Source organism: Schistocerca nitens, chromosome 4 (genome assembly GCF_023898315.1).
Source record: "Schistocerca nitens isolate TAMUIC-IGC-003100 chromosome 4, iqSchNite1.1, whole genome shotgun sequence".
Taxonomy (NCBI): domain Eukaryota; kingdom Metazoa; phylum Arthropoda; class Insecta; order Orthoptera; family Acrididae; genus Schistocerca; species Schistocerca nitens.
In genome coordinates, this window is record NC_064617.1 from 351472305 (window position 1) to 351498938 (window position 26634).

At 42.7% G+C, this 26634-nt stretch overlaps 1 protein-coding gene across 6 annotated transcripts in view; it reads right to left on the reverse strand.

Moving 5' to 3' along the window:
- The window catches only part of LOC126251940 (chitooligosaccharidolytic beta-N-acetylglucosaminidase), a 226111-nt gene that overhangs the window by 67254 nt on the left and 132223 nt on the right, over nucleotides 1–26634 (reverse strand). For 5 of the 6 annotated variants that reach the window (XM_049952699.1, XM_049952700.1, XM_049952697.1 and 2 more), the window contains exon 2: nucleotides 1242–1344. In XM_049952699.1, the coding sequence (XP_049808656.1) occupies nucleotides 1242–1324 (83 nt within the window). In that variant the 5' untranslated portion in view covers nucleotides 1325–1344. Of the gene's footprint in view, nucleotides 1–1241; nucleotides 1345–15166; nucleotides 15339–26634 lie in introns of those variants that run through there. The other variant, XM_049952695.1, reaches the window with a different exon arrangement.

The window sequence follows — 26634 nt, forward strand, 5'->3', positions numbered from 1 at the left end:
TCTTGTCTGCGAATGAAGTTCAAAGAAAAACTGTAGCTTTTCGGAGGACCACCTTTCCCTAGAAAATGGATTATACAGCTTGGACCCAGTCCAAGCATGGAAACGCAGAAATGAGTGTTGTCAGTGCCACGAGACAGTCGCTCAGAATGGACGAAGTGACGTGCATTACCAGGCAAGGAGTGGACGACTGCTTGCAGCCACAAACGAACTTGTGCAAAGGCTATACAATTTGGAAAAGTGATCCAAACTTTCAGAATCATCAGAGGGTTTTCTTCCTGTTTAAAGAATATTTGTGCACAACGTAGTAGTTGGCAACTGAGGCTTCGTGCCAGTGTGGAGACCCATTTTTTATCTTGTAATAGGTTTGTTTCAGATTTTTGTTACTGGTAACAGGCAAAAATGATTGTTCTTTTCCCGTCACTTTGTTTCAGGCAATTAAATGTGGGCTCTATATTACGTGAGATGAAGCAGCAGTTTAGTGGAGCAATTCTACACCAGTTCGTCACGGAAATCTGAACTTCTGCCAGTCATATTCTTTGGAGAAGATTATGGTCATTTTGTTTCGGGATAGGAAAGCCTTTTAGTATCTTTACTTTCAGTAAAGGGGCAGAACAATTCAACAGTTTAGAACGAAACGTTAAAAACAAGTACGAGCAATAATTCAAGCCGACGGCGTGGCATTTTGAGTTCCGGTAGCTTTCTGCTTGCTGCCAATACTCATTTACATAGTAACAGAACTTAGAGAATTCGTCAAATATGCGAACGGGAAAGCTGGACAGTCTATTTACAGCTCCGTGCCCCACCCCATGGTTACCGCCTCTTAGCAAAGCTGAAAAAATGACTGTCGTCATAGGTTTTCGCAAATGATGAGGTCCAACACCTGAAGTTATGTTTAAGGCTCCTGTCGGCGTATTTCTATGACGAGAGTAAATGATTTCGTCCACCGCTACTACAAGTGCTTTAGTGTTGCAGTACATTATCCTGAGAAATAGCTACGAGTTATAGCTTGTCTTGATGTTTTCTTAATAGCTCAATTTAAATTGCTTTCGAAATTTCCCCGTTATTTCATCGAGGCTTTGCTGTCACACTGTCCCTCAAAAAACTTCTGTATCTGAAAATTTCTCAATTTCTCAGGAATGGTGAGGCGAAATATCAAGGAGAATATCAACCTCCAAATTCATCTTCGGAACGACAAGCTGATATTTAAATTACTTTTAATTAAAATATAAAATCCAACCTACCTCTCCTCTTCTGCTTGCGTTGCAAAGCAGGAGAATATCCCGTACAGTGCGAACACCAGCACTGTTGTGGATATAACACTCATCACGACTTTGAAGCTAAACACTGGAAAAGAAAGACGAGGGAAACATTAAAAACATGGATAATAAAATCACTCAGTATAAGTTAATTTGTTAGTAAAACAGCTTGCGTAATATCCTACGTAACGTTCCATTACGTCAAATCAGTTGTTTTTTTTTTTAAATTTCATGGCGAAAACGTTCAGCATGCCATGTAACTACATTTCAATTTACTAGAATAAAACGTTTAGTGGCAGTGGTTTACAGAGGGCCAGTTCTTGCTTCACTACTTTCGTAATCAACTTTTACCTACTAACGTTGCTTGGAAGAAAAGTTTTAGATTGTCCCACTCCTAAACGGCGATTCGGCGTAGATCTCTCACAGTGGTTGGTGGGCCACATCGTCCGTAAACAGCCCTTTTCAATCTAAGCCAGGCATGTTCGATATGGTTCATGTCTGGAGAACACGCTGGCCACTCTAGTCGAGCGATGTCATTATCCTGACGGAAGTCATTCACAAGATGTGCACGATGGGGGCACGAATAATCGTCCATGAAGACGAATGCCTCGCCAATATGCTGCCGATGTGGTTGCACTATCCGTCGGAGGATGGCATTCACCTATCGCACAGCCGTTACGGCGCCTTCCATGACCACCAGCGGCGTACGTCGACCCCACATAATGCCACCCCAAAACAGCAGGGAACCTCCACCTTGCTGCACTTGCTCGGCAGTGTGTCTAAGGCGTTCACAGCCTGACCGGTGCCTCCAAACAAGTCTCCGACGATTGTGTGGTCAAAGGCATATGCGACACTCATCGGTGAAGAGAACGTGATGTCAATCCTGAACGGTCTATTCGGCATTTTGTTGGGCCTATCTGTACCGCTCTGCATGATGTCGTGGTTGCAAAGATGGACCTCGCCATGGACGTCGGGAGAGAAGTTGCGCATCATGCAGCATATTGCACACAGTTTGAGTCGTAACATGACGTCCTGTGGCTGCACGAAAAGCATTACTCAACATGGTGGCGTTGCTGTCAGGGCTCCTCCGAACCACAATCCGTACTACTGCAGTAGTAGACCTTGGGCGGCCTGAGCGAGGCATGTCATCGACAGTTCTTATCTCTCTGTATCTCCTCCATGTCCGAACAACATCGCTTTGGTTCACTCCAAGACGTCTGGACACTTCCCTTGTTGAGAGCCCTTCCTGGCACAAAGTAACAACGCGGACGCGATCGAACCGCGGTATTGACCGTCTAGGCATGGTTGAACTACAGACAACACTAGCCGTGTTCCTCCATCCTGCTGGAATGATTGGAACTGATCGGCTGTCGGATCCCCTCAGTCTAATAGGCGCTGCTCATGCATGGTTGTTTACATCTGTGGGCGGGTTTAGTGACGTCTCTGAACAGTCAAAGGGACTGTGCCTGTGATACAATATCCACAGTTAACGCCTGTCTTCAGGAGTTCTGGGAACCGGGGTGATGCAAAACTCTTTTTGACGTGTGTGTTAAACTGAAGTTTCATCTGTGGATTCAGATTTAACACTAGCAATGCAAAAATATGTATATTTCAAGCGGCCAAGTTCAATAAACCTAAGAATGTTTGAAATTCGAACTACGTATTTGTTCACAAGAATTCTAGCTTTCAAGAAACCACATATTTTAGACGGTCCACAGGTAATGGCAGCAAGTACAAGACCAGCGCCGTAAGTGATAAGGACTCGGGGGTTTACCAGCGTATAACTAAAGTAAGGCAGAACAAATTTTCTGATCAACTTCTCAAAATCCGTATCGTACGGAATTTTCTTTTTTCAACCAGTTTTGTAACAATTCATTCTGTTGTTCTCCAGAAACAAAGTATTTTCTTCTGGATTCTAGCGGCTTTTTGTTGCTTTCATATTGCAGTTGGGCAAGATACGAAGTATGATAATCTTTGACCGATACACTTAGTCGTAGTTACACGATCCAGTTTACGCAGAGACCAGAAAACCCACGAATCCCGAGCCTTTACCGAATCGCACTCTCTTGTATAAAACAGCTTCAAATGTCTGAATACTTTACGAATGAATTAATATATTAAATATTTGACGCTAAACATGTAAGCGAGAAGAGGTTTTAAAAAGTTTTCATATTGTCTCTGAAGTTTGCTGAAAGTCGCAAAGTGCTCTCATTCTCAAATACTGAATGAATGTACTGTGGGTACTTTGCGTATCGGGAGTTACCCTGTCTCAAGACATATAACCAGTATCTAGCTGCGATACTCGCCTTACTGTGTTGAACCTTTAACATAGGATTACCTCTCTTAATTATTAGGTCACGACAGAACTTTAAATTTTTAAATTCGATCAGTAGCTATCAGAAAACAGTGGAAATCAAACTTTTTGTTGCTCCTTGAAGCCGTTAGATGAGCAACTTGCAACTGGGACCGTGCACTGCGCATAAGTTTACCTGCTTAGCAACATTTAATCGCGTATGACCTAAGCTGCACTACGAAATACAAATTGTTTCTGTGGACAAAAACGATATTGTTTAACGTTAATACTTTCAAAAATGGAACAATTATTTTATGGCCTCTTAAAATCTGCACCACTAGTGTGGTCCTTACAGAACTAGCATTTGAGCCAGTATGAAGATTCAGGGGCATAGAAGCAGCAGTTCTCACGCGCAAACACACACACACACACACACACACACACACAAGGCTTCCGAACCACAATAAGACCTGCATTCACAGAATGACATGGAAGAAATCTAATCACTCTTAAGGACATTGGTACCGTAACCACACCATATATAACAACAAGAAAAAAAACATATGCTGATGTTGCTTTACTAAGGAAAAAAAATCTTGGCTTAGCTATTTATACTATGATCGTGTAACCATCTGTGAATCAACCAACAACAGGGTGATACTTACGTCGCCCCAGTGCATTCGTATAGCACGTTTACAGCAAGACAGTAAAAGACGGTTCTAGCTATATTCTGGCGCTCTTATCATTGAAGACTAACTTTTGACGTCATTTTTCTGGCAGCATACATAGTTCACTTTAAACTTTCCAACGCTGAAACTATTATTACGCCGTGGTGCAGCAAGAGGGCGACAAAAATAAATCTAATACCACGGCTCTCAAACGACATGGCACAAAAATGTTGAATGCTGCCTAAAATCATGCTGAGAGAAGTTACCCTACTGCGTGAGGCTCTTTATGTAGACTCTTATGTAGACATCGTATCAATACCTCTTCCAAACTGAACGTAAAAGCTCTCAGCTCCCCCAAATTTCGAGATGTCGACAGAAAAATAATATGGTGGATTTATAACAAATATGTAGTATTGTGCAGAGATCAGAGTACCACAGCAACGTCTGCAAGGCGAATCGAAACGACACACATTACTGAGGGCTCACTGTAATCCGCAATGATGTACCGGAGGTGCTCCAGAAGACCACACCTCCCTCTCAGCAATGGTAGCGCCCTCGCGCTGAGTTCAATATAGTGTTGAGCATGCAAGAGATCTGCCGATTCAGCTCCAGCAGTCAGCAACATTGCCTACGACCAACGAGTAGTTAAAGTTTCAGATGAACTTTTAGTGTTGTTAAGGCTGAACATTGTACCTCAAGAGAACAGATTGTTAATTAGTGCATCAAGTGAAGCTTTGTTAGTCCGTGACAGTTGTAAATTATATTTTAACTAAAGTTCAGTCTTGATCACAACACTTATGTGTCAATAACATTGGTGACCGGTTTCGGTTATATTTACATAACCATCTTCAGACCCATGGCTCCCTTGGAGGGTGGTAGGCGGAGCTCTCTTCAGCTGCTACGAAGTCAACTGATGACTTCGTAGCAGCTGAAGAGAGCTCCGCCTACCACCCTCCAAGGGAGCCATGGGTCTGAAGATGGTTATGTAAATATAACCGAAACCGGTCACCTATGTTATTGACACATAAGTGTTGTGATCAAGACTGAACTTTAGTTAAAATATAATAATCTATTGATCACTGTATTCCAAAAATGTTTACCAAAGTTGTAAATTATCCTGTTCTCCTATGGCAAAAAAGTGTGTCAAATTTAAATAAGACTTATTAATTCATGTAACAAAGTGAACTAATATTTCATGTGTTCTAGTTCGATGAACCTTCTCCCAGAGAAATCAAAGACCTCACACTTGTGGCTAGACGAAACTACTTTCCCCTGGTTGCAACAAACCATTTTCCATTTCACTCCTGAGAAACCATTTGCATTAATCAACCAAGCAGTCAAGCAATCAACAAAACCTAATTATCAGTGATTTTCTTCTCTTTTAAAGTCCTTTTGCATGCCTGTAATATGTATACCGGTTTATACTTTCGATTTTTACTGTTAGGACAAGAACGTTATACACGATCATAATTGAATACCTATTGAAGACCGAGAAAATTGAGACAACGGAGGACGACGCGGATTTTTTCTCAGTCGAGTTTGTCACTGTTAGACGACTGCAGTGTTACGGTAGAAGACCCATTACTCACCACCGAATGAAAATTTACCTGCAAATCAGAATCACGTACGCAACGCTTTCGACGGATAAACTGCATAGAAGTGTTCCCTGCGGCTTTTAAAAGCTCCCCCAACCAATCTACATGTTTACCTACGGATTTTCATTAATTCACGGGCTTTAAAATGTCAAAACATCAAATATTTGAAATGTGAAAATGAGTAACACTACACACCAGGAATTAGACATTAGTCCGCCTTAAACCTGGCCATAAATGAGCCAGTTAAGGGCGCCGACGAGAAGGCAGTTATAAAACCGCGGTAAAAAAAGTGCTCTCGGCTCACGCCTTACTTAAAGCAACAAAGCGCATACTTACAGAGCGGACTGGGCCCTTGTAAAACGCGCAGGTATTCTCGTAGTTCACTGTCTGTCATTAAACAGCGTTTCATTAGTTCGAAAGTTGTACTTCAGGTGAGCCGGTTGTCCGTTTCCAGGTATCACATCCGTGCTACCTCAACTGTTCCGTACACTCAAATGGTGGCTGTAACACGGGCAGGGAATGAGGAACAAAGCCGTACAAGTCGTTTATACGAGTGAAAATATTTCTTAGCTACATGGAAAACAGCCTAACGATTTCTCCGTCGGTAGACAAAGTCGTTAACTCTTGTGTCGTTAAGATAAGGCACCCTTGCTATTTCTAGAATACCGTCTGATTTTCTCATCAAATCCCATTCTGAATTGCTGAAATTTGTAATGGATTTGCTGTTTATTTCACGATATTAGATTCCTTAATTCCTTATGCTTGTTATACATTCAATTTCTTCTAAATCGGATCTGTTTTTAGACTCTTGTCATTGATTCCCAACCATCAATTGACTCCTGTTTTGCACTTTTCTGTTGCTCAAAGTTATATACACCCTATATATTTTGGCAACGTAATGGTGATAACTGACCAGACTGGCAAATCATGTTCGTATCCCCATGAAACAAAGGAATTCTTAAGTAATGATAAAATCAGAAATTCTGTTACAGATTCTATGGACTCACTGAGCAGTTTTCTGGCAGCACGAAATGTCATCTAGTTTTTGTTTTCTAGATTGTTTGTATTATGAATTTTCGTTTATCAATCTGGCTTCAGTGGCATTTCTTGAAAAACAGTTCCTTCTCTTTCTGGGCATTGAGTAAGGAAATGTATGAAGTGAGCATTCACGAGGGCAGAAAGGTATTTTTGTAGCGTGCATTTAAGGGGTGGGCCGAAAGTCACTACTCATCTTAGCCCACTGAAAACATATTGATGATGATGATGATGATGATGATGATGATGATTGATTTGTGGGGCGCTAAACTGCACGGTCATCAGCGCCCCTACAAATTCCCAATCTGTACACAGTCCAATCTAGCCACTTTCACGAATGATGAGGAGAACACAAACACCCAGTACCCGGGCAGAGAAAATCCCCAACCCGGTCGTGAATCGAACCCGGGACCCCATGATCCAGAGGTAGCAATGCTAGCCACTAGACCACGATCGGCGTACACTGAAAACATATTATTTGCAAACATCAGAGTGTATTGCTATACTTTTTTCAGTTAATTACATGCACAAATACTAGTCTGCACTGTTATTAATTTAAACATCTCTAACTCTGTTCGTAGTTGTTTCTAACCTGTTTTTAAGTTTTTTTCTGACGAAGGGAGAGCTTTTGCTATAAAAACGTTGTGCAAAGGTGGTTATAATTGAACAATGAATAAGTGGAATAATAATTTCAACACTACTTCACTTACAAGTAAGCCTGTCTGCAACTTAGGGAAACATTTTGTGAAAAATGGATTTGCAGCAGATCACCCAGGTCAGGCAGGCCATCAATAAGTGATGAAACTAAGCTTAAAAGTTTTACAAGCGGTCATCCAGAGCCCTAAAAAGTCTACTCATAGGCTCTCTCTCGAACAGGATATTTCTAAAACTTCTGTGCGGAAAGTTTTACATAAGGCCAAATCCAAACATTACGTACCCCGTCTTATACACGGGCTATTGGAATACAATCTTCATCGCGGGCTTCAATTTTCTGAGGCATTGTTAAATGAATTAAAAGAAGGTGATAGTGAGTTGTTTTCTAAGATAATTTGGAGTGATGAGTTTTTTATTCAAATTAAGTTACAATGGGTAGCGACTTTTGGCATGTCTCCAAGGCCTGTAACAGTACTACTTATCTATGAAAAGTAACTATTCACCCTTTCACGTATTTCGACTTGCGTCCGTAACGGCGACAAGTATTCATCACTATTGTTAATTATAAGGCTGTAAATATAGGGCAGATGAGTGAAACATTAAAGATTGGTCTTAGTACAAAATGTAAACAAACACCGTTATACCAAAGTCATCCAATGATTCCTTTTAAATTGGTAGCATGCGCAGTGCGCTATGCTAATCCCATAGATATTCAAATTCTGTTTCTGAGCACTAATTTTCAACCATTCCAAGATGGTTGACAGAAATATCTTTAACACAGCGATAAAAGATTTATTTAATTAAATGAAATGTAGAGTTTATACCAAGGTCGTTCCGTTGCACATTTAGCACCCTCATTCAACACAATTATGACATGTAAGAAACAATGCTGATGATTTTAAAGTGGACAGGCCGTGAGAAAGATCCACCAGCATTCGAACTCCTCATAACATCGAAAGTGTTCGAGCGACGCCGAAAAATATTTGTAAAAACCGTTCGAAAAGCACCATAATTCTTTGGGATTTCCACAAGTATGAGCTACGTGTTTTTACTCTTACCTAAATTAGCGACCGACAACAATCGCTAAAGAAAGGAAATCACTCTATGGACTCTGAATTAAAGAGTGTATATTGTTTAACTTTCTTTGTTTTACACAGAAGCACTGTCCAAGTGGAGACTGTGTTTTTAAAAATATGTACTTTTGGACCTCTAAGAACACAGACTCATTCCTTCGACGGTGCATCCTGCTCCAAGAATAGGAAGCGAACATTAAATAAACAGGTAGGCTAATCCTTTTTCTTTCCTTTCTTCCTCATGAATCTGGTACTATTCGAAAAAAAAGCAAAGATGAACTGCCTGCCGATTTTATTACACTTAAAGGACGTGATGTACACTCTAGATTATTTGGTTTTCAATCATATATGCCGGCCGGGGTGGCCGAGCGGTTCTAGGCACTACAGTCTGGAACCGCGCGACCGCTACGTTCGAATCCTGCCTCGGGCATGGATGTGTGTGATGTCCTTAGGTTAGTTAGGTTTAAGTAGTTCTAAGTTCTAGGGGACTGATGACCATAGATGTTAAGTCCCATAGTGCTCAGAGCCATTTGAACCATTTGAACCTGCCACAGAAGGCGGCGTTGATACAGTGGACCAGACCTCGCAATGCTAGTGTGAAGAGAAAAACAGGACACTGGCCATCGGTGGTTTTCTTCAACATGATCGATGTAGGGACAACAAATTCTCACATAATGTGGATGATGCTGGCTTCCAATAAAAAAATGAGACATCGGACTTTCAACTTGGGAAAGCAACAATCAGGGTTAGAGAAGTTAACGAATTTATTAGTAGCACTGGATCCAGGAAGGGCAGTGAAACCTCCAGTTAAGAAAATTAGGAGATGTGCGTATCGTGTAGAGAAGGAAGACAAAAAAAGCCAAATTCCATATTATAAGTGCACCAAACGTGTATGCTCGGAATGTTCTGCTATTGTCTATGAACGCAAATTTGTAACAAGAATTATAAAAACTCTTAGTGCAGGATGAGAATCCTTAAAAAGCAACAAGAAACCAAGTATAAAAATTGTGTTTTTTAAAAGTAAACTTTAAATAAATTATTTTAAAAGCGTTTGAGACTCGAAGGTGGTTCACGTCATACGTAGTCAAAACCGTGACAGTTTAAACACAGGCCTGAGAGGCCCGACTAGTGAATAACGTTATATTTATTTTCTGGTAATTGGAGGGTTCATATTTTGGAATTTCATCACGGAACTATTAACTTAGTCCATTTCAAGCAGACTTCCAGAGACGACATTTTAGCATGTGGATGGAACTAGTCTTCGAACAGTTGTAATTTGGCTCTTTCTGACATGTGTATACTTTCCATTTTCTACGGCGATGTGTAGAGCGGGCTGTCCGAGATGCGACCCCTTGCAGGTCCCACTTCTTTTCAGCCAAATACGAAGCGAGCTGGTAGTGGGGACAGGGTGTCCTAATTGGCAATATTTTGGAATGGATTTATTGTTTTGCCAGTTGGTCTTGCGACCAAGAGAAACTTCCAGAAAATGTTAGTCATAATGGAGGCATAGGATAGCTGGCTGGCTGGCGAAAGGGGGAGGGGCGTTAAAGAACTAAACAGCGAGATCAGTCCCTCTCCCCCAGTAGTAGTCCATCTATAGTTAGTTACATGAGCCAGGAACGTGTTCTGGTAATGTAAGTACGTAGGAGAGGAAAAATCGAGGCACTGAAGGCAACACTAACGAGGGAAAAGTAGAAGGAAAAAGAAGGAGAGGATGAAGGTTTGAAATGTTAATAGATGTGAAGAGAAGAAGAAGAAATTACAAGCAAATGAAGGAGGATGCTCGCGACAGAAAAATGAAGAATGTCCAGCTGGTAACTGTCTGAGGACGAATTTACTGGAAGAAGACGTCATTCATTTCGAACTGCATTGAATTATTTACATTAAACTTCATGGGGGGAAATATGCATTGTGAAACAGTACTGAAAACAGATGTCTACGAGATGATCGTGGGTGTACACCACATTGCTCTTACAGCACGTTTCTAAGCAACCCAGAACTTTTTCCATACGACATTACTGAATGAAAATATGCGAATTATGTAAACTTTCTGATTTGTCTCTTCCCCAGATTTGCAATGATTTTAACTGAAATGGTGGGTGAACTAAGTTGTGTGCGTTTTTTTTTTTTTAGGAGTTCCAAAATGTGCTTCCTCCACCTTAGTCTCATCAACAAAAACACCTAAGAAATTTGAAGTTTCCACCCCATTTATTATTTCCTAGCGATGCGTGACACTTATCATTGGTGTTCTACATCTAGATGTGCAGAACTGAAAAGGTGTGTCTTTTTATAATAGAGAGACCATTTGCAGAAAACCAGTCAATGACACTTTTAAGAACATTGTTTACCATTTCTTTTGTTTATGTATGTATGCTTGGACTGATTACAATACTAGTGTCATCTCAAAAAAGACGTAATTCTGCTTGTTGAATTTTAGACGGAAGATCGAGGACCATTGGTAGACTAATGATTGAGCGATGAGGAACCGCATACGTGATTTCTCCCCAGTCAGAATAATCTCATCTGATGGCTTCAAGCTTTTGCCAGTTTAGCTTTTTTCAGCATCCCTGCGACCCTCTCCCACGGGGCAAACAAATCTGAGAGTTTTCCTGCTTCCCTTCTTTGTACACGATCAATATCTCCTGTTATTCCCGTTTGGCATGGGTCCCACGCAGTGCAAGATTCGTCCAACGAAGCATGATGTCAGTACTATTTCACTGAGATTGTAGACAAAGGCTGCAGCATAGATCTTTTATGTTATTGTATGCTGCAATAAGTAACAAAAAAAATCACAAGAAGTTTCAACTAAGCGAGATAACTACTATAGAGGGTGTTTCAAAATGAACATGCCGGTTTTAATGCGTTGTAGCATTTATTACGTTCAACTTACAATTGTAAATAATACACCAAATGAAAGAGCAACTCAAACAGTTTCGTTTGTATACCTGTGCACAATCGGAAGAGTGTGGAATGACAAAGAGTGACTGAAAAACGTGTTGAGCGAGTGCGAGTCTTTCACGCTTAGCGAAAAGTTTATGGGCCTTTCTTTTGCGGTGAGTCAACTGTAACTGATGTTTATCTTGACGTGCTACAGCTAAGGCCCGTGCCTCAATGGGAAGAAGCTGAACAACACATCTTTATTTGGGAGCAAGATGGTGCGCCGCCTCATTGGCATAACTCAGTACGTGACTGGTTAAACGACGTTGTACCCGACCGGTGGACTGGGCGCAAGGGGTCGGTTGACACAGCATTTTATGCGTCACCTCCACGTTCACACACGATCTGACGCGATCATGTGTATGTGCCTCCGATACCAGCTGATATATCCGATTTGAGAAACTGTGTTATTGCAACAGTTACTCCTGACACTTGATCAAGGTTTCGGAACAACTCGCCTATCGACTCGATGTGTGGTTAGTGTTCACACTGAATAATTGTAAGTAAAACTGTTTTTCATTTGGTTTATTATTTATATTTGTAAGGCGAATGTTGCTACAGAGCCTTACAACCCGTATATTCATTTTGAAACACCCTGTGAATTATTATGGCTATTGATATCTCTCTCTGGAGAAACTGGATTCATATTTTTGAGTTTCTAACTTTAATTACCGTTTTCATGATTTTTCCAAAGCAGTGAATCAGCTGTTAACATAGTTTCTTCAACAAGTCAGTGACATTTTTCAATAACGTGTTTTAAAACAAACATTCCCTGACATCCTTGTACCTTTCTGTGGTTCACGAAATTACCGTTTGCATTCTCGCAATGATACTGTTTCTGCAAATAAATTAATCCTTCTGAATAACAGCAAATATTCGTCAAATTCTGTGCCATTAAAATACAAACTTATTTCGATCTACCTGGGTTATAGACAGTCTTCCATTCAGCTAAAGGCCAGCGAATGGTGAGTACCAAACCACCATGGGATCTAATCTGCTCACGGTCGCGTAATATTTCAAAGGCATATTGAGAAAAAATGTTACAATGATGACACCACCAGAAAGTGGCAACACAAAATGCCGTAGACTATGGTTAATTAAAATAAAGAAAACATTTTGAACTTCACAGAAGTGTTTTTCTTTTCTTTTAAAAAAAACTTTTTCATTGGCCATTTTGGTCCATTAATATCACTTGCGACGAAACTTTTTGTCCATCCTAAAGATAAAGAAGAAAGAAAACAAAACCCATCTAACACATTAAACTAGAGAAAAGAAACGATTTCTCAGCCTTAATCACGTGAAAAACGCGTTAGACTGGTTGGATAGAAGTGGGAGTTGTAGCAGAAGCACAAACTTTCAGTTGTGTGCTAACAGGCTGCAATAATACTCTAGAAGAGAGACCATGCACAGAATGGAGTGATTAAAATGTCAGATTTACGAATGCGAAACAACCCGCCTATCATACACCTGATCAAGAGGAATATTCTGTACGAGGAGTAGTCATCTTTGACCAGTGATGTCACAGCAGCACCCCCAGCCTCCTCCCCCCACATACACACATGTAGTAAGTCTAAAGGCCCCGATTAATTGGCCGGCCGACCGTCCGGGCAAGACACCAATTTCGTGGCAGCCTACACACGTTCTGACCGGCTGCACTCAGCGACTACAGCACTGTTATTTGTTATTTAAGTTCATTGTGTTTCAAGTTCTACTAGAGCAGGCGTTGTTTTACACAGAAAAATAGGGGTTTGCCTTGGCTGTTTCAAAGCTAACAAGGCCATAAAAGGCCGAAAGAAAGCTGTGCGCAAATAAGTCGGTAATGCAAGGAAAGAAATTCACCCATGTCCTGTTAACTAAGCATCTGGGAGCCGATAATTTTCGTAATTATCTAATAATTGATGAATCTTCCATTTCGGAGCTGCTGCACATCAGGCCATTCTTAAAGAAAAATAATACATTCTTGAAAGAGGCTGCCAACTGCGAGGAGAGGCTATCAGCTACATTTCAATTTCTAGCCACTGGCAGAAGTTACAGAGGAACTCAAACTCATTGTTGCTATATACCCACAGTTATTAACTAAAATGATTCCTGAACTTGCAAGGCGATTTATAGCTGAATGCGGAACCATCACGATAAAGCAGATTAAAGAAGTTCACATAAACGTCATGGAAGGTTACTTGCAAGTTTAAGAAAATCACTTCAAATTCGAAGAAGAAAGACTACATATGGCAGAGTGACACAAGATCTAATAAATATAACAACAGATACATAAGAAACTCTGTGAGGCTGGTCCCGGCGGAGGTTCGAGTCCTCCCTTGGGCATGTGTGTGTGTGTGTGTGTGTGTGTGTGTGTGTGTGTGTGTGTGTGTGTGTGTGTGTGTGTGTGTGTGTGTGTGTGTTTGTCCTTAGGATAATTTAGGTTAAGTAGTGTTTAAGCTTAGGGACTGATGACCTTAGCAGTTAAGTCCCGTAAGATTTCACACACATCTGAACATTTTTTTACATAAGAAATTAAGCAGGTAGCAACTGCTAGAACTGTAAAAATTATCAAACACTTTGCTCGGCGTAGCAGAGGGCTTTGATCTAAGCTGGACTTTTTTAACACATATAACAACAAAGCTAGTAAAATTTACGAATTAACGTCCACTGAATGTTGATAATTCGGTTTTTAGAATTCATTTGCGATAAGCACCGGAAATAAAAAAACACAAATACTGAAGATCGACGAGCTTTTATTCTCTTTCCATCCCACACGAAACCATTCTGGATTCGTTAAAAAAATGAAAGAAAGTGCTTCACTTGAACTATATTGCTACACTCGTCGCACGACGTGTCCCGCAAAGATCTGCAGTATTTAAATTTCTCCAGATTTAGTGAGTAAAGAGGAACTATTGTTGGGTGGTTGACACAATAGCGCTACACACGGCACAAATTGTTGGGTGGTGGGTGGGGTTAGAGGGAAGGAGGCAGAAGGGAGGGGGAGGAGGTAGAGGGGAGCTGGAGGGTGTAGAGGGCAGGGGAGGGGGAAAGGGGGAGTGGTAGGGGAGGAAGGGTGAAAGGGAAGGGGGACGGTGTAGAGGGGAGAGGGAGGGTGTAGAGGGGAGAGGGAGGGTGTAGAGGGGAGAGGGAGGGTGTAGAGGGGAGAGGGAGGGTGTAGAGGGGAGGGGGAGGGTGGATTGGTTGCTGTTGGGTGGGCCTACACGCTCCTCATCGGACAAAACGCCTACACACGTCCAAGTTGTCCGTCGGTCGGTTGGTGCACGTGTAATGGCCTTAATTATGTTTACTCGAAGCAGAAACAGAAGCTTCCGAGGACTTTGTTTTATCCCTCTGGAAAACACTAACGAACGTCTAACTTGCCTGTTAACTACAGTTAGTACAATCCAGCACACACATAATGCTGACACACAGCTCATTGCTAGCGAACGAAAAATGCCATAACACTGCGAGAACAACGCGATTTCGCTGCCAGTTGTACATTCAAAAATGTAGGAGGAGAGAAATCGACCTTGCTATAAAATTCCTCTCGAAGTTTCTTGTTTCGTGAACAGACCAACTTAATGTTTTACAGCACGCGAACACATCACAACGAGCTTTCGACGTCACAGACGACACAACAGCTGTACGCACGGTAGCTGCGGCGACATCGACGTACCGTGAGGCAACCATCGCTGCGGCCGCAGAAGGGTCCACCTGTAAAGCTTCGTGGCGGGCGCGAGTTTGGCGTAGGGTCGCTTGCCGGGACGCTTCGTTGGCGGTGCCATCGCTTCATTCCGCAGGCCGTGCGCACGTGCAGTCTCAACAGGTGACTTGTTCCAATATCGATGGCCCTGTCTTCGATGAGTCGACTCTCGCCCGTCGGCTACACGAGATAACGCGCGCCAGCTGCCCTCACCGTCGCCGCCGCGGGTTTGTTTTGGAAGCGATGCCAACGTGTACACAACGCTATCAGCTCATCTGTTGCGCTTCATATCTTGTCCCACTTATCTTACAACTGTATCAGTTGATATGAGGGACAAATACAAATTAAAAGAACGCTGACAGAACCGGCGTTTCAAATATTCAGCAGAAACGAAAGTAAAATCGAGTGTGTCCCAACAACTGTTGTTTCCACAATATAAACAAATAATTTCTCAAATACCATCAGCGGCACTGATTTACTGAAGTGTGGGTACTGGCTCCCTGCTGTGAACAGTGCCGCAATGAAGAAGTAGGTTGGAATTTGCTGCCGTATTATAACTGTGTCCCGGACGGGAGACGAACCGAAGACAGTACTCTTTCCGGCTGAGCTATCCAGGGAATGCTGACGACGAGCCCTCCGGGTTTTACATCCGCCAGTACCCCTCTCCTCTTGGGCGAATTGTGAGTCGTATCTGGATAGCTCAGCCGGTAGAGCACTACCGGCGTAATGCAAGGTTCCGGTTTCGCGTATTAGTTTTATCTGTCAAAGTTTCCAAAACATCGCACTCTCCACCGCAGATCAAGATTGTGGTAAAATGTATCCTGATCTTTAGGTTAGTTCGTGGTTTCGGACAGGTCCGCAGTCCACAGCTTTGTTGTGAGCGAGCCAAAGAATGTGTCATGACAACAATAACAATTTTTTTTATAAACACTGAATATTTCGTAGTTACATTTAACCTCACCCTCTCAAAAGCACATTTTCCCTCTATGAGTTGGTATTTTAAAATTTTAATATGTTTGAAAGTGATAACAGCAGGAACGTCCCAGCCCAAAATTCTCATATTTCCTTGCGAATAAATTCAAGTGGCTCTGAGCACTATGGGACTTAACATCTATGGTCATCAGTCACCTAGAACTTAGAACTACTTAAACCTAACTAACCTAAGGACATCACACAACACCCAGTCATCACGAGGCAGAGAAAATCCCTGACCCCGCCGGGAATCGAACCCGGGAACCCGGGCGCGGGAAGCGAGAACGCTACCGCACGACCACGAGCTGTGGACCCTTGCGAATATTCCTGATATTTTGATAGATAGTACGCGTTGCTGTATGACGTCATAGTAGTGGTACACGACTGCTGATGAAGAGTTTCCGTAGCAGGTTAACGGGTTCTGTCGTTATCGCGTCATGTAGAACCTTTCTAAAAATCATTAACAATGTCTGCTAAAGTCTTCTGGTAGAAAGAGTCTCTCCCGTTTTGCCAATGGCTTAGTCAATGATGACGCATGAGCGTGCAGTGATTCAGGGATTGCCCGTGGGATAGGAAACTGGCCCGTAAAGGCGGAATAATCAGCAACAATCAACAGCAAGAGCATGCAGAAGACACGGTATGTGGCCTGTAGTGGAAAATGCATCACAATAATCTCTGCATTAGCGAAACATTCCGGATTACTTCCCCAAACGGAACCAGTGCCAGCAACAAGTTCAGATATTCATGCCAATACCTCAAACAGAAGATGAAGAGGTAGAGGAAGTACATGAGGGCACCGAAGCTGTAATACAGAATGTAATGGGTGATGAAAATCTATAATATTGCTTAATTAGAACGCTCTAATAGGGGAAATATTAGAAGACAGTGTTACGGCAGAATATGGGCTGGATAGCAGGAATGCGGTAGAAGAAAGCCTACTTGAGTTCTACACTAAATTTCAAATTGTAATACCGAATACACAGTTTAAAAAAATCACAAGAGGAGAAGGTATACTTGTTGAGGGCTGGAAATACAAGAGGATTCAAACTGGATTATATCATGGTCAAACAGAGATTCCCGTGACTATGTGGCGGCATTAACGCACCTTTCTTGCGGAATCCATAGGAGATATGGAAAACAAATTTCAGATCCAGAATGAGATTTTCACTCTGCAGCGGAGTGTGCGCTGATATGAAACTTCCTGGCAGATTAAAACTGTGTGCCCGACCGAGACTCGAACTCGGGACCTTTGCCTTTCGCGGGCAGGTGCTCTACCATCTGAGCTACCGAAGCACGACTCACGCCCGGTACTCACAGCTTTACTTCTGCCAGTATCTCGTCTCCTACCTTCCAAACTTTACAGAAGGTTCGCAGGAGAGCTTCTGTAAAGTTTGGAAGGTAGGAGACGAGATACTGGCAGAAGTAAAGCTGTGAGTACCGGGCGTGAGTCGTGCTTCGGTAGCTCAGATGGTAGAGCACCTGCCCGCGAAAGGTAAAGGTCCCGAGTTCGAGTCTCGGTCGGGCACACAGTTTTAATCTGCCAGGAAGTTTTAAATTTCAGATCCTTCAAACGCACAGGTGTTCTACAACGAATATTTCTAAAACGCATTTCCGAAACCTGTGGCGTGTTACAGACAATTTCATTTACTCGTTAATAGTCTTTGAACCCTTTTTGACAGCACACCTGAGACATTAGACAAGGGTGCTAGCATTCCACTTTGAACATAAAGTTTAGGAAGTAAGTCATATTAAAAAAGCTTGAGAGAAAAGAGGGTGTGAGACAGACCCGCATCGAGTCCGCGCGATTTACTAGTGTGGCTTTTAGGCGATTTTCTACTCTCGCTTTGGCAAATACTGACCTGGTTTCCAGTCTCCGCCTCCTAAAATGTGGTTCACAAACAGTTAAAATACGATGACACGCAGAAAATACTATGCACGGTTCACAGACAAATGGCACACACGACGTCCATCCGTTACTTCAGCTATCGACTGTGGCGGCAGGAACAGCATCCGGCATGGTTGAGAAAAATTTAAAAAAATTGCCAAATTATGAAAGCAAAGAATCCCATCCGACGGGATAAACGCTAGGAAAGAGAGAACAAATTAATTCTGTACTGATCAACGGAAGGATTTCTTACACATTAATAATTCTTTTCGGAAATTCAATTAAAGAGCTGCGAATGAAGCCTTCTACTCGAAGAAGAACTTTATCTATGGATTCATCACGAACGAAGAAATATCTACCCGTAAAATTAAAAAAAAAAATAAATTGGTCTGCATTTGCGGTAGCTTCGTCGTCGTTCTTACGCAATCGGAAATGACACGAGACTAGTAGCGTAGCCAGGGAAACGTTTTGCAAAAACAGTCGGCAGTTACGCTAAATACAAGATGCGACTCTGCCGATGCAGTACGTATTCGACCTGTTACGTCAGGTCTTTTTTTTTATGTACAGAGATTGTTAGACACCAGATTAGCATTCGCCTGCAATTGTTTTGTAAAACGCAAATCAGTATGAGCGGGTGGTCATGAATGTGTGTCCCTATAAATTGATCAGTATTTCCCGAAAGATTTTTACTGTTTTAAGTTACAATAACAAGAAGTTTAGAATTTCTTTAACGAACGGGAGATGGCCTAGAAAGAGCTGTGGAAGTTTGACCTGAAATCTGTGGAGGTAGCTGACAACCTTAAAAATACGTACTGCACAACAACCCACATTTTTCTTAAACGGCGGTAAAGTTCAGGCCACAATACCAGACTTGTGGTCGCTGAATTGATCACTGTTCAAATCAAGTATATATCGTAAACAACAAGTCTATTGAGAGAGACGATATGCGAACTCAGTGTAACAATCTAGCTGCACAGGTCTAAATTTTTTAGATATTTTTCTTTAATTCGATGGCAAAGGTTTCAAACACTGGTAGAACTCAAGAGCAGATCACACAAAAGACTTTGTAGATGCGACCTTAGAAAGTTGTCTACACTTTTTCCTTGAAGTCTCCTAAAAAATCTAACTTATCCAGTTCCTCTGACTACAACATCTTCTTGGTTGCCATGGCGGTCTATCGGACAGAGCTGTAAACTCCGATCTTGAAAGCCTTGAGTTCAGATCTCGGGTAGTGGTAGGAATTTTTCCTCGTTCTATTCCCTGTAGGATGGCTCCAGCTCTACTCATCATGTTGCCAACATTAGTGCTCCGGATCTTCCCCGGGAATAAAACGCGATCATTAATAATAAATTCTCCTTCACTATTTACAGCAGTTTGCCAAGGCTGGGGTAAATTTTCGATTCCACGATTGTACAAATCGTGTGGTTTTAAGTTAAAAAAATGGTTCAAATGGCTCTGAGCACTATGCGACTTAACTTCTGAAGTCATCAGTCGCCTAGAACTTAGAACTAATTAAACCTAACTAACCTAAGGACATCACACACATCCATGCCCGACGCAGGATTCGAACCTGCGACCGTAGCGGTCGCTCGGCTCCAGACTGTGGCGCCTAGAACAGCCCGGCCACTCCGGCCGGCCGTGTGGTTTTAAGGCGAAATAGCATATGTCGAGCCATGTTCGAAGCGCATTTTCATCCGGAAACGACGTTTCCTTCAGGTTGTTCCACAGAGAGCGGAACAGCTGAAAATCTGAGGGCGTAAGATCAGGTGAACAAGGAGGATGCGGAACGACTTCCCAACCCAACTCCTGTTTAGCGTTTTTTGTCCGTCTAACAGAAAGCGTTCGGCCGGCCGAAGTGGCCGTGCGGTTAAAGGCGCTGCAGTCTGGAACCGCAAGACCGCTACGGTCGCAGGTTCGAATCCTGCCTCGGGCATGGATGTTTGTGATGTCCTTAGGTTATGGTTCAAATGGCTCTGAGCACTATGGGACTCAACTGCTGTGGTCATTAGTCCCCTAGAACTTAGAACTAGTTAAACCTAACTAACCTAAGGACATCACAAACATCCATGCCCGAGGCAGGATTCGAACCTGCGACCGTAGCGGTCTTGCGGTTCCAGACTGCAGCGCCTTTAACCGCACGGCCACTTCGGCCGGCTTCCTTAGGTTAGTTAGGTTTAACTAGTTCTAAGTTCTAGGGGACTAATGACCTCAGCAGTTGAGTCCCATAGTGCTCAGAGCCATTTTTTAGAATGCGTTCGGGCGTTATCGTGCAGTAGCATCAGCTCACACAGTCTTTCTGGTTGTTGTTCCTGGATTGCATCTGCAAGATGTCTCAGTTGTTGACAATAAATGTCAGCAGTGATGGTTACACCTCGAGGAAGCAATTCGTAGTACACCATCTGTCGCTGTTGCACCAGATGCATAACATTACCTTTTGCGGAAGCACGCAGATCTTTATACGGGGAGTTGCTGCTTTGTTTTGGCTCAACCATTCCTTTCTTTTCAGCAGTAACGATGCAAGATTAGAACGAATGATGTTGTTCACGAGCCAATTGATGAAGCGGAGACGCACATACGGTCAACCGGAACCTACCCCACTGCATGCAAATGTCGCACGGTGATGGAATTATCACAGTTCGCCAGTTCTCGACTACAATGACATGGATCATTGTGGGTTAATGCATTTAAACGATCTTCATCAAACCCCCAAGGTCTTCCTTAACGTGTCTTTTTGCACTTGCTGCAAGTGCAGATCGTTTTTGTGTCTAGTGTTTGCTGGATGAATGTCGCTATCTCTCTGAATGAGGCAATATTATCAGCGAAAATTACGTACAGTAAAGCCAGAGTTAGAATTCCGAGGTACCTGAACAGCGCCCTTTACGAAGCCCGCGAACTGACGCAGCAGATCTGCCTGATCGCCCTTTCCTGGGACAAGAATATTCCTGCTGAGCACACCGGGGTTGCACCACCACACGAGATAAAAAGAATGGAATTAAGCAAAGTAAACAAGACTTCGAGTTACGGTCTCGGAGACAGCGGAGGTTATTCTTATAGCGGAAGATTGCAGCATTCAGCTTCTGCATCTTCAACGTGATACTTTAAAGAAAGCTCGTCATCTACCCTCAGTCCTAAGACACACCTGTTAGTACTTTCATCACGGCCAAATAACCTGCAAATCATTAACTTACCATGTGTGTAAATCAACTTTCTAGTTATGGTTCAAATGGTTCAAATGGCTCTGAACACTATGGGACTCAACATCTGTGGTCATAAGTCCCCTAGAACTTAGAACTACTTTAACCTAAGTAACCTAAGGACATCACACACATCCATGCCCGAGGCAGGATTCGAACCTGCGACCGTAGCAGTCGCGCGGTTCCTGACTGAGCGCCTAGAACCGCTAGACCACCGCGGCCGGCAACTTTCTAGTTATCTCCGAAATAAAACAGCGTTGATTATCAGTGCATACCACGAAAAGAATGTTCATTGCATTATATACAGCAGGGATTCGAAACTAAGCGACACAATTTGTTTTTGCGGCCTGTAGCAGCCGCTATAAAAAAAAAAAAAAAAGGCCAAGTGCGAGTACGCCTTGCACGCTGAGGGTATTTTATATTTGCATGCATTACTGTTCGTCTATCATGCTTCTGACGGATGATGGATGCTATGAATATTCAAATGGCAAAAGATATTTTTTATGTGATATAATTACATCATAACGATTTTCAGTTTTTTTGCTTTACTTGTGCTATGAAACCTTGTTTCTTGCCGAACTTCATCATTCTAGGTCAACGGGAAGTGCCCTACAGGTTTTGATGAGTGAGTTTGTATCAAAATATGTGACATAAATGACCGAATCTTTTGATTACATAGACTTACAAGCTTAAAGTTTTTACACCGCAAAGAGACCATATGGCATCAACTGAAACTTGAACCGCGGATATGTTCCAGGGAAAAAGGGGACAGCCAGGCAGACAGATAAAAAATGAGGAAAATTTGTTTTCGCGTGATATAATAACTGATTAGCAATTTTCGGATTTTTTCCTTTGGTTTTACTGTAAAAAGGCCCTTTTTGCCAAATTTCATGACTCTAAGTCAACGGGAAGCGCCCTACAGGTTTTGATGAGTGAATTTTCGAGTATCAAAATATGTGACGTAAATGGCCGCATCTCACGATTGCAGTTACTTACACGCTTATAATTTTTACGCCGCCAAGAGACCATAGACCGTAGTATGTGACATAAATGTGAACTTGTTACTCCAAATTGTTCCAGGGAAAAAGAGTCTTAACAGACGGACAAACAGACAGACGGATAAAAAATGACCAAACTTTTTTTTTCGTGTTTGTAATTGCAAATTAACAATTTTCAGATTTTTTCTTTTACTTTTACTGTGAAACCTTGGTTCCTATCAAATTTTATGTTTCTAGGTCAACAGGAGCACCACATAGCGTTTGATGAGTGATATTCGTTTTGTAAAACCCCGCGCACAAACCTGTTTGATGACTGAGTTTGACAGTATCAAAATTGTGACAGAAATGACCGAATCTTTTAACTGCATCTACTTAGAAGCACAAAATGTTTATACCTTCAAGGGACCTTAGACTTTAACATGCAACATAAATTTGAACTTGATACGTTGGGAAAAATGGTTCTTAGCAATCGGACAGACAGACAGATAGAAAGACCGACAACAAAGCGATCTTAAAAGTGTTCCGATTTTACAGACTGAAGCGCTCAACCGTAAAAATAAAAAAAAAAGCTGTAGATCGTGAGCAAAACAATGAGCTAAGTATCTGGCTCTGACCAATCGCTGCAGAGCTCAGTCGTGCTGACCGGTTACGTAGCCCCGTTAGAAGAGAAAGCGTTGCAGAACAAAAAGGCCGGTACGGAATGAAAAGCCTACCTGGCGTGTCAAACAATGACTAGAAATACGAAATAAAGAGTTCCAATGCTTCCATTACAATCATTTCGAAATAGATGTTCTGCAGTGGAAGGTACTATTTACAGTACGATACCAAGAATGTGACTGAATTCTTATACCATCAACGGAAGAAAAATTTGATCCGTCGCCTGTATAATGAAAATTTCTCCTTTCATAGAACAAAATGCGGATATTACCCCACATTACCTACAATTCGCTCTCAAGTATCATCAGTTTTAAATTTTGTTTGTGTGTAGATGTCACCCTGTAAACCAAGGGAAAATACTGTAGACTTTCATGTTTTCGCTTTCGGTCGCTCATTTTTAATTCTGGCGCTATAGACAGAAGAATATGTGCCATATTCTTGATGTGGAGTACCACAAGCTTTCGCAGACGAGATTGCTAATGGATTATGGTGCGTTGGAGTGATCCTGTAGTCTGCTGAAATCCTGCTGATGGAAAACATTTTTGTCACAAGCCCAATACATGCAGGAGACGTCTTGAAAATGGAACGTCGAAGCGAATGTAAACAACGACACCGTTGCGGTAGTGCCTCTACGGGAACTTCGCCAGATTTGCGCAAATGCCTCAGACAGTCCTTAGTTATAAAGGTAGCCCGTTTCCACAGGGTGACCCAGAACTCCATCGACAAAATTTCAGAGGTTGTTCTGCGGTTTTCCTGAGTATCTTGGTATAAGGGACTTATGGTTTCCAGTGACTCGTTACAGAGTAGTACTGTAATTATGATTAATTCGCTTTGTTACCGCAGTTACCTTTATTTGTCTAATAATACCGTAACAACAGTAAAAAAGTCTGTAGTATGCATTCACTGACAAGTGAAACACGAAACACAGTATACTTCATCAACCATTGTCTGCAAAGGTACAGTGATGTGGTTGACGTCGCTGCGGGTAGAGTTTAACATGGCGTCGCTGTGCCTCTTCTCCATTGCTTTCAGTGGACCCATCCACGTCGTGCACGTCGGCCATCTCGTCTTAGTAAACCCATTCATGCTACTGTGTATTAGTGTTAAAGTACAACTAACTCTGCCGGTAAAAAGCAGACCCTAGACAACCGAGTAGTACTGAATGCCGCGCGACCGCTACGGTCGCAGGTTCGAATCATGTCTCGGGCATGGATGTGTGCGATGTCCTTAGGTTAGTTAGGTTTAAGTAGTTCTAAGTTCTAGGGGACTGATGACCTCAGATGTTAAGTCCCATAGTGCTCAGAGCCATTTGAACCATTTGAGTACTGAATGCAAGATTGAGGGCGAAGAGTTAAGCGGGCATTACTGAAGTCAACAACAAGTGTAGTTAGAGGATCAAGTTTCTTCCAGACAAGACACACAGAGTATACCACAGACATTTGCATTGTTCCGTAAGTACACTGAGGTAACAAAAGTCGTGGGATATCCATCATATGCTCATATACAAATGGCGGTAGTATCATGTACACAAGGTATGAAATGGCAGTGAACTGGCGAAGGTGTCATTTGTACTCGAGTGATTCATGTGAAAAGGTTTCCGACCTGATTGTGGCCGCACGACGGGAATTAACCCGATTTTCAACGCGGAATGGTAGTTGGAGCTAGACGCATGGGACATTCCGTTTCGGAAATCGTTACGACTTCAATATTCCGAGGTCCACGGTGTCAACAAATTTCAGGCATTACCTCTCACCACAGACAACGTAGTTACCGACGGTCTTCACTTAACGACCGAGAGCAGCGACGTTCGCGTAGAGTTATCAGGACCAACAGACAAGCAACTCTGCGTGAAATAACCTCAGAATTCAACGTGGGATGTAGGACGAACGTATCCATTAGGACAGTGCGGCAAAATTTGGCGTAAATGGGCTATTCCAGCAGATGACAGACACCAGCGCCTTTGCTAACAGAACGGGATCGCCTGCAGCGCCTTTCCAGTGCTCGTGACCGTATCGGTTGAATCTTAGACGACTGGAAAACAGCAGTCTGGTCAGATAAGTCCTGATTTCAGTTTTTAAGAGCTGATGGTAAGGTTCGAGTGTGGCGCTGACCCCACGAAGCCATGGAACCAAGTTGTCAACAAGGCTCTGTGCAAGCGGGTGATGACTCCATAACGGTTGGTTGGTTGGTTGATTCAGGGAAGGGAATCAAACAGCGAGGCCATCATTCCCATTGGATTAGGGAAGGATGGGGAAGGAAGTCGGCCACGCCCTTCCAAAGGAACCATCCCAGCATTTGCCTGAAGCGATTTAGGGAAATCACGGAAAACCTAAATCAGTAAGGCCGGCCGCAGGTTTGAACCGTCGTCCTCCCGAATGCGAGTTCAATGTGCTAACCCCTGCACCACCTCGCTCGGACCCCTAATGGTGTGGGATGTGTTTATATGGGATGGATGGAATGAGTCCTCTGGTTCTATTAAGCCGATCATAGGTTTGAAATTATTATGTTCGGCTACTTGGAGACCATTTGCAGCCATTCATGGACTTAAATTTTTATGGATTAAGATGCGCCGTGTTACTGAGCCACAATTGTTCGCGATTGGTTTGAAGAACGTTCTGGGCAATTGTAACGAATGATTTGGCCACCCAGATCGCCCGACATGAACCCCATCGAGCACTTACGGGACGTAATAGAGAGGTCAGTTCGTGCCTGAAATCCTGCAAGGGCAACACTGTGACAATTACGGTCGGCTATAGAGGCGGGATGGCTCAGTATTTCGGCAAGGTACTTTCGACGACTTGTTGAGTACATGCCACGTAGAATTGCTGCACTACGTCGGGGAAAAGAAGGTCCGACACGATATTAAGAGGTATCCCATAACTTTTGTCACCTCGGTGTAGTTTCAGTGCAGTACAGATACTGAAATAAATTATAGTGAAATCCTGCCATTAACCTATTTTAAAACACTGTCAGTGAAATGTTGTGTTCAGTGGGGAGGTGCTTCCCGAATTCAAATTATGTCTGACTCGGGGAATCTTAAATTTGTAGATACGATCAACCATTATTAGATACACTGCCCGTTGAAAAAAAAAAAGAAAGAAAAAAAGGCTATCTTTTGTAGGGAGTTAACAGAGGAACTGGAGATACAGTAGGAACATTAGGATCGTACACAGACTTACAGTCATTTGCATCACAGTTCACTGTCGACTGGGACAGTAAAGAGAGTGGTGCGAATCACCCACCGCCAAGCACTTCAGTGTGACTACAGAGCATGTATAGAGGGCGTAGCCGTTACTTGAGAAAGGTGGAAGACAGAGAGGCAAGCAGCGGTAGCAGCTACTCGGACCTGGACTGGAGTGGGGACCTGCTGGCCGCCTACTAACCGCTGTCTGCGGAGTCAGCTGACTGTCGGCCTTGGACCACTTCTCCAGCACTCTGCACCTGGGAGGACTCCATTCCATGCAACTTTGGTCTCCTTACACGTAGCAAATTTGCATTACGGCATCAATATTCCTTCACCTATCCAGCGCAAATATGTAACTCTTTACAACAGGTCTTTTTTTTTTTTCTTCATGACAAATAGGCTGAACAACCAAAGTTAAAATCATTATAAGCCGCCACTTTTCGTTTATACCTGCACATAACACTTTTCATGTCACGTTCCAAGCGTAAATTAGCTCGTCTGCAGTACTGAAGAGCAGGTCATTTCACAGGTGACTTCCAGGCGCCTATAAA